General features: G+C 35.3%; 1 protein-coding gene across 2 annotated transcripts; it reads left to right on the top strand.

The window, feature by feature from the left end:
* Positions 1 to 2,111: 2,111 nt before the first annotated feature.
* On the top strand, positions 2,112 to 14,583 carry ahcyl2a (adenosylhomocysteinase like 2a). Of its 2 annotated transcripts, XM_026946466.3 has the most exons (17): positions 2,113 to 2,472; positions 5,141 to 5,237; positions 5,424 to 5,552; positions 6,399 to 6,499; positions 6,808 to 6,910; positions 9,230 to 9,324; positions 9,820 to 9,926; positions 10,024 to 10,140; positions 10,404 to 10,467; positions 10,567 to 10,655; positions 11,435 to 11,505; positions 11,640 to 11,734; positions 13,474 to 13,572; positions 13,708 to 13,776; positions 13,887 to 13,965; positions 14,045 to 14,165; positions 14,310 to 14,583. In XM_026946466.3, exons 1-17 carry the CDS (start codon positions 2,197 to 2,199, stop codon positions 14,314 to 14,316), a joined length of 1,719 nt encoding a protein of 572 aa, XP_026802267.3. In that variant the 5' UTR covers positions 2,113 to 2,196; the 3' UTR covers positions 14,317 to 14,583. The 2 variants fall into 2 exon arrangements, with proteins under 2 accessions (XP_026802268.3, XP_026802267.3); XM_026946467.3 differs by lacking the exon at positions 14,310 to 14,583 and having other exon boundaries at positions 2,112 to 2,472; positions 14,045 to 14,169.
* Positions 14,584 to 14,882: the final 299 nt, after the last annotated feature.

Consider the following 14,882-nt stretch of genomic DNA (forward strand, 5'->3'; position numbering starts at 1 on the left):
ACAATCTGTAAAGGGGCGGCTTCAACACGGTGCAAAAAGTTGAGCAAAGCCAAGCCTCCATCCCAAAGGCAAGAAAATACTTCTACTGCTGCTGAAGACAGAGGAAAGGACTTTCGAGCATCGAAGATACTTCCTCAGGCTCTGGACTATGACTCTTCTCCCCAAGGCTTTCAGAAGTCCTGGAAGAACTCATCAATGGATGTGCCTCTGGATTAAGAGCAAAGTACCGAATGTAACAGACTCCATATTAGGAATAACAGTACGTTTCCTCTTGCAACTTTGCTACGCATTCTGCAAAACCTCAGCAGAGTCTACTTCAAGCTCGCTGCAACCAAGGCATCATCAAACCTATTCCTTTAATAAAAGAATGTTAAACACTTCTTTTCTTCTGCTTGTTGTGCAGTAATCATTAAAAATAAGTTCTACATACACATGGCTAATCATACAAGCTAAGTCAAGATTCACTAGGATAAATAGTAAGTAATAAATAGTTCCCTGATTTGGGAAAGACATTGTTGCTAGCTTTCTTGCTCCATTATATTAGAACTAGAATTAGACAGATAAGCCACGCCCATCTCCAGTTCAAATCCAAACACAGATATGGATATTTGGATCACTCAACAGATGCAGATAGTGGTATTGTGTTATACATCTAGTGTACAAGCAAACAAAAAATAGGTAGTGAGTTGAGTCACACGAAAATTGGCTTGAATAATGTTATAAGAAAGAAACGACACATAGAACCACGTCTATTTTTACACCAAACCTTTTATGATTTGTGACAAGTCAATAAGTAAATTCAGTATACAAGATAATTTAATGTTAAACTGGAGGCACTTGGAGGCACCACAAGTACAACTGGGATTTACTTACATTTTTACTTATATATTTCACAAATGACAACATTGAGCGGCCAGAATTGTGACTATAACACAAATAAAAACTTAAACAATTTCACATATCAACACTATATCAGCAATATTTGAGACAAAAAATGTACAAAAGCATGAGTACTGCTCTTAACCTCAAGTGATGTCTTGTTTGTATAGCCAACAACACAGGAGCGTTTTTGTATAAACCAAACTCTCCCAAACAGAATGTGAGGTTATGTTTTTTTTTATTTTTACACCTTCTTATATATATATATATATATATATATATATATATATATATATATATATATATATATATATATATATATATATATATATAAGGTTTGGGGCCTTTTAAGCCAGATTTAGCTTTGGCAAAAGATCACACATGGATTTACTTACTTCATCTTCAGTAATGGATTTAGTTCATCAGTGCTTGATCCTGGTCAAGGTCATGGTGAATCTTGGGAATGCTGGAAGTGAGATGGGAATATACACTTAATGGAACACTAGTCCATCATAGGGCACCATACGTCTACAACTACAGTACATACACCATCTACTGGCATGTTTTTGGTAGGTGGGAGGAAACTGGAAAACCCACAGAAGAAACCCACATGGTCTCTGGGAAAACATATGAAACTCCACACAGAACTGAGCTCAGGATTGAAATCAAAATTGTTGTAAGTTCTTAGTACTTCCTTAAATGTGTATACGTTTCCCCTTCAGTGTATACGCAATGAGCTACATAAACCACATTTAGTGTTTCCACAATGCTGGTTAGTACTATTTTGCTTTAAATATATTTCCTTTAAATATAGTCAATATTTTGGCTACAACCTGTAGAGATTCCAGATATTACCTAATGCACAAAAATTGGCTTGAATAATGTTAAAGAAAGAATCGACACATACAGCCATGTCTATTTTTACTCTAAACCTTTTATGATTCATCACAAGTCAGTAAGTAAATTCAGTATATTGCTATAAAGACAATTTAATGCTACCAAATAACTTCCAAATAACTCCAGTTAATTACATTTTTAGCTTCAACATTTTTAACCACATCATTCACCTCTGTTTAAAAAAAAATATTATCTCCATTATCTTTACACACACAACAGAACTGCTTTTATTTACTGTCAATGCACTACACAGCCACCAGAGTAAGTGATAAATTTGCCCTTTACCCTTTACTTACCCACATGCCCTGTGTTTTTCCATTTATTTGCCATGAAGGTAGCGTTTATGTACATCCCATAGTCCTACAAAGTAATAAGACAGTACACCAGTGTTCAGTTAGCATCTGCAAGTGCTTTACAGTCATGTCTGAAGACAGCAAAGCAGACAACATGCCTGAGAACAGCTCACAGCTTGGACCATCAGCTCCACCGAACACACTCAATAATGAAATAGACAGTGGGGATGTCAGTAATCAGAGGACTGCTAATGGTGATTCAGCTTCTGTACCTTCCGTCATTGCTTTGTTGTTACGGATGCTGGAGGCAGCAAAGGCTCGTCGCTCGGCAAACTTGCACAGCACTGAAGAATCATCTCCATCGAGTGACAGGACTGTCAGTGAGGATCCAAGTACACACAGAGTGAGTTGATGATGGGCTAGACTGGAAAGAAACTTAGGGAGACTGGAGATTGGACTGAAAGTAGTCTAACTTCAAAAATAATTCATTTTAGGATACATTTCTCAACACCTACAATGTGTAGCTCAGGGGTGTCAAACATATGGGCCATGGGTCAGTGTAAAGACTGATAAATGGTCTAATCTGGTACACCAACTGAATTTAGAATCCATGCTCAAAATTAAAATCATCTTGTGGACCATAATTAAATTGAAAGATTGGAAGAACAGAGCTAGTTTCCCAGAGATAGAGGAATACACTCAGAGCAATAAACTCAGCTACTGAGTGTGGTGATGATATATAAAAATGTGCTCATGATATGTAATTATTCATTAGCAAGCTAAATTGACATATAATTCCAATTAATCCATTTTTATATATAACTCCAAATAAATCCATTTCATATATAATCCTAATTACGTCCATTTCAGTTTCAGGCTATAACACTACAAAATGTGGAAAAGTTCAAGGGGGTGAATACTTATGCAAGGCACTGTACTGTAAAACCATAATGTTTTCTTGGTAATGGACATATCCACATTTAAGTGTTAACTGAATTAACAAAGGTTTTTTTCTTTTTTTGTCCAACCCACTTAACATTGGACTAAGTGTAATGTGGTCCGTTACCTAAACTGAGTTTAGTTCATCCAGTTAGTGGACCAGTGACATAAATAAGATGCCTTGGACCTCAGGTTTTATGTGCTAGTTACTGCACTGGACATAAAAGGACCATTGATCTCGCAAAGGTACCACATTTATCGCTTAAATAAAACAGATCAAATGACATATACAAGATCGAAATAAAAATCGAATGAAAATCCAGATACTAAAAGACATAAAGCCGTATTCTTTATCAGTATAATTCAGAAAGGTAAATACAGGTTTGTTAAATTAAACGAAAAACATGATTTTTTTTTTGTGCTCCACAAAAAAGTACCATTGATCTCAGAGAGCAGGAGCAGGAACAGATATTTCAGAGGCTGATCGCTGCACAGATTATAAATTTGTAACCATGTAACAAGATTAAATATAGTCACATTTGAAGTTTGTCATTTTTTTATTTTACATATTTTATTTGTTATGAAAGTGAGGAACGTAAATCTGAACATGACCTCTGAGTGTAGGAGGTTAAAAACTGCTGTGGTGCTTTCAATAAGCCAAATTTCATTTACGTCCACATTCTGGCCGACCTGCAAAGAAGAACAAGGACGTCAAGGTCACTGAGATGATCTTTTACAAAATAAAACATTGTAAATGGTAATCTTTTTCATTATGTATCAGGAATGAGGAGCTGCTACAGTGGTGCATTGTTTAATTTTGAAAATGTCCTCAAGTCTCTGAATGCAACATATCCTATAAAAAATACAGAGAAAGTGACTGTAAGTGTAACTGCATTGTAGATTCAAAAGGATTTCACTCAAAACAGGATCATATTTCATGTTAAACTGGTTTGTGAGCTGCACAGTTACATGTTGCAGGAGACAGTACACTGTTGTAAGTGTATACACGACAGATTCCAGTTAATTCAGGATGAAAAATGCAGGTATTTCCTGAGGCACACATGAAATGTTATCTTTACTGTATACACAAAAATAAGTGAGCAGCGTTTTAGTGAATAGTGAAGCTCTACACACATTGTGTAATGTACTGAGGATAGGACCTTCATAATGTCCACATATAAAACACATAAAAAAAAATATATACATATATATATATATATATATATATATGTTGCTCGAATATAAATGATACTTCCTATTATTAAAAGAAAGAAAAGTTGATTTCTAAAAATAAGTTAATTTAATACCCTCAGACATATCAAAACAAATATTAGCTTAACAACAAATTATTCATATATATATATATATATATATATATATATATATATATATATATATATATATATATATATATATATATAAATACTCAAAAATCACCTCTAATTTAAGCACATCAGAACAACTGCAAGATACTTCCTTAAGATACTACTATAAAATAAAAAAATCAAAAATGTATCAGAAAAAAATCTGTTTAAAATATCTTTTTAAAATAGGAAAATCCATATACATATTTTTCATTTCATCTTCTGAAGAATAAAAAAGTATTTCCTTTTATTAAAAAAAACAGATTTTTTTTTTTACAAAAAAAGGAAAGTTATTTATTTATTTATTTTAAAATTGAGCTTCAATTTAATCCTCTAAAGTATACCAGAACAAATACATGACATTTACTACACTTAAATAAAATACCTAAATTAGGTTTAATGAATCCTATCCTGCAGCTCAGTACCATAAAATACACTTCCTATTTAAAAAATATTAAATAAAAATAAAATCCAAAATGGCACTTAATTTTATCATCTCAAGCATATTAGAACAAATATAAGATACATCCTATTCTAAAAACTTCCATTATTAATCTGGAATTATTAAATTAATGTAATTATCTCAGTCAGATCATAACAAATATAAGAGACATCCTATTATTATTATTATTATTATTATTATTATTATTATTATAAACAAATACAAGATGACTTTTAATTGAATTCTTTAAGCATATCAGAACAAATATAGAATAATAAAGTGTCATTAAATCAACACAGCTCTGTTTTCTCACTTAACCAATCCAGGTCCCAGAGCAGCCTCAGCAGTTCAGCAAGAGATTCACTAAGATGAGCTGCTGCTCAGGATCCAACTCACTGATGTCCGCTGACGGCCGGAGCTCAGGTACCAAGCAAAACCTGTTACATTATCAAAAATTCGCATTCCACACAAGTCATGCTAGAACACCATGATTAGTTGGACCTAGGGTCAGTTCTCTTCTTGTCCATGCTTATTCAATAAGCCAAATTTCATTATCATCAATCCTCAGATTCTCTTGTTAATTCTCTTTCAATTCCATCTGACCTCAAGCGAGCTCTGAAGATGAGACTTCTCCTCGAGACAAAGAGCAGAAGAACTCTAAAGGAAGTAAGGATTTCTGTGTTAAGGACATCAATCAGGCTCCGTATGGTCGCAGAGAAATAGAAATAGCAGAGCAAGGTACTGTGTTGTTCTAGAAAAACCTATAACTTTTTTTACATAGTCACTCTAAATTCTCACGTGCTGTAGACTCTAAAAAATGCTGGGTTGATTTTACAGCTCGAGTCGCTGGGTTTAGATAGTTGGGTCAGGTAGTTGGGTTGACGTGATCCAAAGTGGGGTTATAATGAGCAAATGCTGGGTTTGGGATTCAGACCTTGGCACGTTGCATCAAGATTCATTTTCTGGAATTTTCCACTGCGTCTGGCAAGACAGAGTGGCGACCAGAAAAAGTCTGAAATAAGAGAAATCAGCTTTGGTTTAGATTTAACATAACTTACAATTTTGTTACACCTTTTGACATTATATTTCTGTATTAACTAGACATTATTTATGCAATAACCTTTTAAACATGGCTTTATAGCCAATGATAAAAAATCTTGGATTATCTTGGATTATCAGCTAGCACTATAGACTCAATTTCATTGCTCATGATTTCAGAATATGAAATGATACGGAGTTATTATGTTTTAGTTATTATGTTTTAACACTCAGTGTTTTTTGAATAGGAAAAAGTGCTACTTGCAGCTTTTTTGTGTTCCTCACATAACATGTAAACTGTAATTATAACAACTTGGGTGTCTACGGTTGAGCAATATACAGATTTTTACCCACCAGTTTACTCACAGCATCCCGCGTCAGCATCCTAACTCAGCCTCACTGGGTTAAAACAACCCACGCTGGGTTAATCTCCATGGTTATCAAATTGACCTAGATTGGGTTATTTTTAGCCCAGCTATTTTGAGAGTGTATGTCTATGTGGATGTGCTGATAAATAATGCTGATTCCTATGCTTTATTTTGGTAGACATGCCAGCGCTGATGATGCTGAGAAAGGCAGGCCAGGGAGAGAAGCCACTAGCAGGAGCTAAAATAGTGGGCTGTGTCCATATCACAGTGCACATGGCTGTGAGTGTTCATTCACATACTTATCCCAAAGTTATCAAGTCGTCAATTATGACCACCGATTCACTTCCCAGATAGAGAGCGCAAAAATGTCGATTGCTTTAGTGTTTGTGAAACATGAATTAAATTACTGATACATAATCAACTCCCTGCTCCCTACACTTTGCACTAGAGACAGTATGAAGCTAGGAACTTGCACTTAAAATGCATGATATATCAACTAGGAAATAATTTCAGACTCATGAATTGAATCCATTATAGATTTTCTCAGACAGAAATATTCTTAATGGTAATATGCTGTCATTCTCCAGGTCCTGATAGAGACGCTGTGTGCTCTGGGTGCTGAGTGTCGATGGGCTTCTTGTAATATCTACTCTATCCACAATCAAGTAGCCGCAGCTCTTGCAGAAGCCGGTAAGGACCGAATCATTTATTTGTACTAGATTTCGAATTCAAATGAGATATGTTACCAGCTAAGTTTTAAAAGTTTTCAATGTTCTCAAGCAAGACAGTGACATGAATGTAAATTCATATATCCACATCAATAACTGGAGTTCTCTTACTCTCTTACGGACTTGTTGAATTCTTGATTCTGATTGGTCAAAAGGTGTTAATTTTTTATATCAATAAAGCGCTGAGAGTAGTTCCAGCTGCAAGGTTTATATTAATCACTCGTTCTAATATGTTATCGACTGCATCGTTTCTAACTTACACAGGGCCTTTTTTTGTGGAAAGAAAATGACAAGAGAAAAAAGAGTAACAAGAGAAAGAAATTAGAACATAAGTGATAACATGAACTAACTTACACCACAGATGTTCTGCAACATTAAATGTAATTATAAAAGGGTAAAATGTATGATGTGTCATTCATTAATAAATAAAAAAATGTCACCATTGCAGCTTTGAGGTGGCATCACACCACCCTGTCATTTATTATTTTCCTATAACAGCACACACGGTCATGTTTTATTCATTACATAATGGCTGATGCAACGTTATACAAATTTTTGCCTGATGAAAGACAAAGGAATAATGAGCTGTGGCACAAACCTCTCCTTAATAATAATAATAATAATAATAATAATAATAATAATAATGTTAAATACATTTTTCAGAATGATCAGTCATGCCCCAGGATATAAGGAAAAGCTGTAATCTTGCCGATGTCAGATGTACACAGAGATAAATACTGTAAATAGAAGTGAAATAACAGCAAACAGAGCAAGCAGGTGCTGAGTGAACACTAGTAAAAGAAAGGTTCTGACTGTGCAGTAACTTATCGAAACATCTAACTGATTAAAAAACTAAGAAATACTGTATATACTTCATGTTGCATAGGCTGAGCTGAAAAGGTTAGTAAAATGTTGACTCTGAACCCAGATAGTGCGTCAGACATACAGTACATATAAATATACAGGTATAGAGGCAGACATAAGGATATTAATAAAGCATATTTAAAGATATGAGATGAAATTGTTTAATTAATGCAAATCAGATTGAACAAAGTGAAGTATACCTTTAATTATTTTTTCTAGATCATCCACTTTGATCTATTTGTATTAATGGTGTCATTTATAGAAGCTAGACAATGTTCATAGATTAGTCATCCTCCCCATTGTGGAACACTGCACTCCATGCTGTCCCTTTACTAATACATCTTGGTTACTTGTGGACTTTGAGGTTCTTGCTTCATGTCTGTCCTTGTGCCTTTGGCTTCAGTAGCTTTGGCAATTTCCAACAAATTCCAATGGCCAGGCCACTCAGGACTTTCTTGGCACCGCAACACATGCCAGCATGATGCAGTGTCCCAGACTAATGTTAGTGGATGAAGAGGGAAGTTTGGTAAATATATGAGCACACCATACAGTAGGGATGATGGCCAGGTTCAAGACCCAACCACAAAGTGCCAAGATTATGATTTCTGAAGCTTGTATTCGGAATCAGCAAGTTTATGGAAAGACTACTGAGGAGTAATCTATTGAGGAGTGGTTTTAAAAGGAAGCAGGAGGCGGTGCACTCCATTTACTCCATTTACATGCACTCCTACTCAAAGATCAGTGAGACATTCTTTAGTTTTGAGAGTATTATATTACAATCCCAGGAATCTGAGCATAACAAAGAGAGAAAAGTACAGTAATATATATTTGGTGGAAATTCACAGATCAGTATATTAGTATCAGTTAAATTACTAAGTAAAAAGAGAACATTTGCACTAGTGGTGCTATGACACTGGTTACATATTTAATTCAGACACAGGAAGCAGGAGCTTTGTGGCGAAATGGTAGACACTGTTCCTGACTCTGGTGATCTGGAACTGAACACTCAGCCATATGTAAGAGACATACAGTGTGTAGGATGTTTACACCGTGTACTTTCAGTGCATAAATGATTCATGTTCTGGTGTACCAATGGCAGTTGTATTGTGTGCTAACCTGACTTTAACAGAAGACTTTTTCCCACATCACTAATATGACAAATATGGGAAAATATGGGCAACATTGTGTTGCTCTCTATTGATCCATTGAGAATTTTACACAACCTTCAATTGTTATTTGATCCATAAGAATTTGAGGTTATATTTAGGTACAAGCTTTGAAAAATTTACTTTTAATAATGCAGACATTAACAGAACACCCTCGTCCTTACTGTTCTACCAGATACCAGACCATGTACCATGTTTGCATGTGTGTGTGTGTGTGTGTGTGTGTGTGTGTGTGTGTGCATGCTTGGCAGGTATCCCTGTGTTCGCATGGAAAAGGGAGTCTGAGGATGATTACTTTTGGTGTATAGACAGTTGTGTTAATGTGGAAGGCTGGGAGCCAAACATGGTAAAGAATTAATTTGTATTTGATGCCAATTTGATGATGTTTCACTGATTTCCTTATATTAATCATTTAACCAGTAAACTGTATATTAATAATATAATGTTACTGTAAAGAAACCAGACAAAAAAATATTTAAAAAATAATTAAGTAATTATTATTATTTTATTATCATTATTAATTAATAAGCAGCTCGAAGTGCTTTACAGTGTGAAAAAACACAGTATAAATTAAAATATTAAAATAGGCAAATGATATAAATTCAAGGCAGAAAAAAAATAAAATAAGTACATACTATAAAATATTATATTATATTATATAACATAAAATAATTACAATTATACAATAATTATATAATATAATTGTACAATAATTAAAATTATTATAATGTGAATTGTAAAAGTAATGTGCTAATAAAAATAAGGCAAATAATAAAAGCTAGTTAAATGCTAAACCTTTTTTTTTTTCAAGATTTTGTAAGTTGCTCTCATTCTCTTTCAGATTCTTGATGATGGAGGAGACATGATGCACTGGATCTATAAGAAATACCCGCAGCTCTTCCAGAGCATCAAGGGGATTGTTGAAGAAAGTGTCGCTGGTGTTCACAGGTATCTTCTACACACATTTGCATTTCAAAGGTCTGAAGAGCTTCGCTGTGATTTAGTTTTCATGCAGCCTCAAGAATTTCTTTTCTTTTTCTTTCAGATTATATAAAATGTATAAGACTGGGAAGCTTTGTTGCCCGGCAATAAACGCCAATGAGTCAGTGATAAAGCAAAAGTTTGACAACTTTTATTGCTGCAAGGAGTCGATACTGCATGGGTAAGATTCGAGTGGTAATCATTCGCAGTCCTGGTGAACTCCTGCACTGTGGAAAGGCTTAGTATTCAGTTCAATCTTGTTGGAGAGACTAGAGCATGAAATTCACACTGGAAAGGATGCAGAGCATGCAGGAACCATTTTCAAGAACCATTTTCCTCTATTTATTCTGTTGTCCATGAGCCTTCTCACTTCACACACGTCATATGCATAATATTATCTAATTTTAATTGATCACATTATATTTTCCACTGCACGTCTCTCAGTTTGAAGAGGACCACTACTCTTACTTTTGGTGGGAAGCAGGTGGTTATCTGTGGATATGGAGAGGTAAAGTATCCACAGCATCATTACATTCCACATCCTAAATAAAATGATGAGCATTTCTTCTTCGATACTCATTCCCCATGTGTGTGTGTGTGTTTGTAGGTGGGAAAAGGCTGCTGTGCTGCTCTGAAAGGGATGAAAGCAGTTGTATATGTGACAGAGATCGACCCTGTTTGTGCACTACAGGCCTGGTAATACACAGCAACTAATAATGTCAGAATTGACTGATGGACTGATATGTAGCCACTCTGTCATGTCTTATCTTTAACTCCAGAATTTTTGGCACCCTTCATGAAAAACAGGAGAAATTGATATATAGAATCACATACTCAATGAGTTTAAGTATATATAGGTTGCTGTATAGATTTTCATTTAACACCACATTTTTTAAACATCATTTTTTACGTAGTACTGCAGTTTTTAAGGCTGATTTCACACCCAGTAGTCCGTTTGCCGAGTCTGAAGTTGATACTTTTGGTTCATTTGCTATTTGGTTTGATTTGGTTTCACACTATGCATAATTAAACAAACCTCAAAGCAAAAAAAATTATTGGCTGAGGGGTGTGTAGGACTGCAAACTTACTCGTAAAACCTCTTCATTCATTGGTCAGAAATACTTCAACAGAAAAAAGTAGTGATGCCGAAAATGAAACCTGATGCACAAGATTAAAAAACTTTTTAAAAAAAATTTATTGAAATGCAGATTGTACTTAATCATATTTCTAAAAGTGTCTCTTAATAGGATTTTTCTCATGGTGATGGATGACTAAGGAATTTTATGTGTGCAACTTCGTATTTATTCAACAACATCATTTCTGGATACTGCGAGTACTTAAAAAAACACATTTTTCAATGATTACAGTTTATTTGCATTTAGTTTAAATATTTTCTTTAGCTCATTCTTGTCAAGAGTGCAAACAAGTTGATTGTACATGTCTGTACTGATCCTACCTCTGCTTTTCTTAAATAGCATGGATGGTTTTCAGCTGGTCAGACTGAACGAGGTCATCAGAGTGGTGGACATCGTTATCACCTGCACCGGTAACTTTCTGTAATTTGAATTCATTTTGACGACTGTATTTTTTAAAATAGTGAATATCCACTGGTTCATTCAGTAGTACCTTTTCTAATATGTTGTCTGAGAACAGGCTGTATTGTGATGTTTGCGTTGCCAGGAAATAAAAATGTTGTTACACGAGAGCACATGGATCAGATGAAGAATGGCTGTATTGTGTGCAACATGGGCCACTCCAATACAGAGATTGACGTGGTAAGACCAGAGGTGGAGCTTGCACACTTTGAGCTCAGTGAGAAATTGTTCCAATGACAAACTCTGTCATGTCCTGGCATAGCATCAGTTTTGACCTTTTCTGATCTTAATATATGTTTGACGGCCAGGGAAATATTCACATGGTCATATTTTGACATTGACTCTGTGTGAGGAAATGATACATACGTAAAGGTTTTAGAGCTTTAAGAACTGAATTTACTGCTGCATTTGTTAAACTAGCTCATCACTCAACTTGCAGGCAGATGCCCAGGCAAGGTTAAAAAAATATTTTATATCATACAGTGGACATAAACAATATCATTTTTATATCCTACAGTGGATATAAAAGTTTTTGTGATGGAAAAAAAATTAAACCAAGATAAATCATGTCAGATCTTTTTCCACCTTTAATGTGACAGACCAACTAGCAACATTCAAGTGAAAAACAAACAGAAACATTTAGGGGGGAAAAGAAAAAGAAAAAACTTACAATAACCTGGTTGCACAAGTGTACACACCCTTTTATAATGGGGCATGTGACTGTGCTCAGAATGAACCAGTCTCATTCAAACTTATATTCAAAAGTAATTATCATACAGCTGTCATCAATGAAGTGATTCTTATTAAGCCTAAATAAAGATCAGCTGTTTCTGTAGGATTTTCATGATATCTTCTCTGGTTTATCTGAATCCATGGTCTGTAAAAAGCTTACAAGCATGGATGAGATCTCTTTGTTGAAAGGTATTGATTAGGAGAGGAGTACAAAATAATTTTCAAAAGATTAAATGTACCATGGGACACTGTGAAGGCCATCAACAACAATTGTAGAAAATGGGGCACTACAGTGAGAGTACCAAAAACAGGACATCCTTCCTAAATTAACATTAAAGGAGCTGCAGGAATATTTGGCAAGTATTAGTCATTCCCTGCATGTGACAACAATCTCTTGTATTCTTTACATATCTGAGCTGCGGGGTAGGGTGGCTAGAGGTAAGCCCTTTGTCATGGAAAAAAAACATTCAAGTCCGTCTAAATCACCCCAAACCATGTGGCAAAATATTTTATTGTCTGATGAGACCAAGGTCGAACATTTTGGGCATGATTCTAAGAGATATTTTTGGCAAAAGAACTTGACAGCTTATCACCCAAAGAACACCATACCCACAGTGAAGCATGGTGGTGGCAGCATGATCCTATGGGGCTGCTTCTTTTTAACTGGGACTGGGCCTCTATAAAATTGCCAAAACCAGATGTGCTAAGTTGGCAGACTCTTACCCAAAAAGAATGAGTGATGTATTACAATCAAAATGTGCTTTAACAAAAGATTAGTTAAGGGGTGTGCACACTTTTGAACCAGGTTATTGTAAATTTTTCGGCTTTTTTTCCCCCTAAAACATTTCTACTTGTTTTTCACTTAAATTTTATTGGTTGCTATATCACATTAAAGGTGGAAAAAGGTCTGACATTTACAACATTTTATACAAGGCTGTGTAGTCTTTTATATCCACTGTAAATAAAAATCATTTGCATGAAATTTTGGTAAATTTTATTTGTTTTCTTTACTTTAAGAGATCAACATATATTCTAGGCAGAAAAACTCAATTTTGGTCAAAAACCCTTCATTTTTGGTTGTTTTGAGCCTTGCATTTAGCGACATCAGTGCCAAATTAGGTTATGCTGCTTATGGAGCTGATCACAGATGAGCTGCGTGATTGCCTGAATATGAGCTCTGTTCTCAGGCCAGTCTGACGACACCAGAGCTGACTTGGCAGAATGTAAGAATGCATGTGGATCACATCGTCTGGCCAGACGGCAAAACCATAGTGCTTCTGGCAGAGGTGAGAGTACACTGTCAACAAATAAACAGAATGACTACTAATAATACTTGATGTTTCTAGGAAATGAACAGGACTTTCTATGCTTACAACTGGCTGAAAATGTTGGTGTGACTATATGGTTATATCTGATTCAAGGGTCGGCTGGTTAACCTGAGCTGCTCTGCTGTGCCTGTTTTTGTGTTGTCTGTTACAGAAACAACTCAGGTGTGTGCACAGGTTGAGAATATTGTTCCCTAAATGTCTTGTTCCTTATGTTGAGGGGATTTTGGAAGATTTGAGAGAAAATGAGTAAAAAATCATTGCTGTCTCTTTAGGTTTTGGCATTGATTGAGCTGTTTAATGCACCTGAGGGACATTACAAACAAGACATTTACTCATTTCCTAAGAAAATGGGTAAGACAGGCAATTAATAGTCACATCCTTCCTTGTTTTACCATGCAAAAGATCTTAGTGATGTGCTCTGCACTTTCAGATGAGTATGCAGCACTTCTGCACCTCCAGAACTTTGATACACACCTAACCGAACTCACAGATGAGCAGGCCAAGTACATAGGTGTGAACAAGAACGGCCCCTTTAAGCCAAGCTATTACAGGTAAGAATAAAATAACATTGAAATAATTGACATCACTGTGTTGGATCATATACCATACCTACAACATAAACACAATCCCCATCACACACATTATATGTATTTTGCATTTCTGTTATCATTCTCTGATGCAAAATATTTTCGCAGGTATTAAGCTGTAGAGACGGTAAGCACACACCACGAGTGATCCAAAATGGAGACAAGCCTCAGGGGATAATTCATTTTGTTAGCACCTTCATACTGGAACTGATGTACATTCTGAACACATTTATATCTACGTATTCTTCCATAAATATCCTGAAATGGTATCACTTTTGCCTAAGGTTGAATATTTCAAAGTGCAACTCACTTCAATGTTCAAAATACTTGTGTGTTTATCAATTGTAACTGGGTCTCCGATAAAACCTCATTCAATAGTGTGGACATGTGTACTGTTTTTCTTTCTAACACTTGGCGCGAATGCTTGAGGCCACACCCAAGAACGATTCTGGGCTCGTTTTCATGCAGGTTGCTTTCATGCAGAAGAATTCCTTCTGTACAGCATATCAATTCCATACATCACTTTTGTACAAATAGGTTTGCAAAATGGTCAGCACTAGGTTTATCCTTTTATTGTTTTTTTTTTGGTACAAAAATGGTGAAGAACAGCACTTTTTGGTAGCATGACACATCATTGTACAGGAATATCTCCAAACGAGGAACTGTTCTCATATTTTTAGC

The sequence above is a fragment of the Pangasianodon hypophthalmus genome, chromosome 7, assembly GCF_027358585.1.
Source record: "Pangasianodon hypophthalmus isolate fPanHyp1 chromosome 7, fPanHyp1.pri, whole genome shotgun sequence".
Classification (NCBI taxonomy): Eukaryota; Metazoa; Chordata; class Actinopteri; order Siluriformes; family Pangasiidae; genus Pangasianodon; species Pangasianodon hypophthalmus.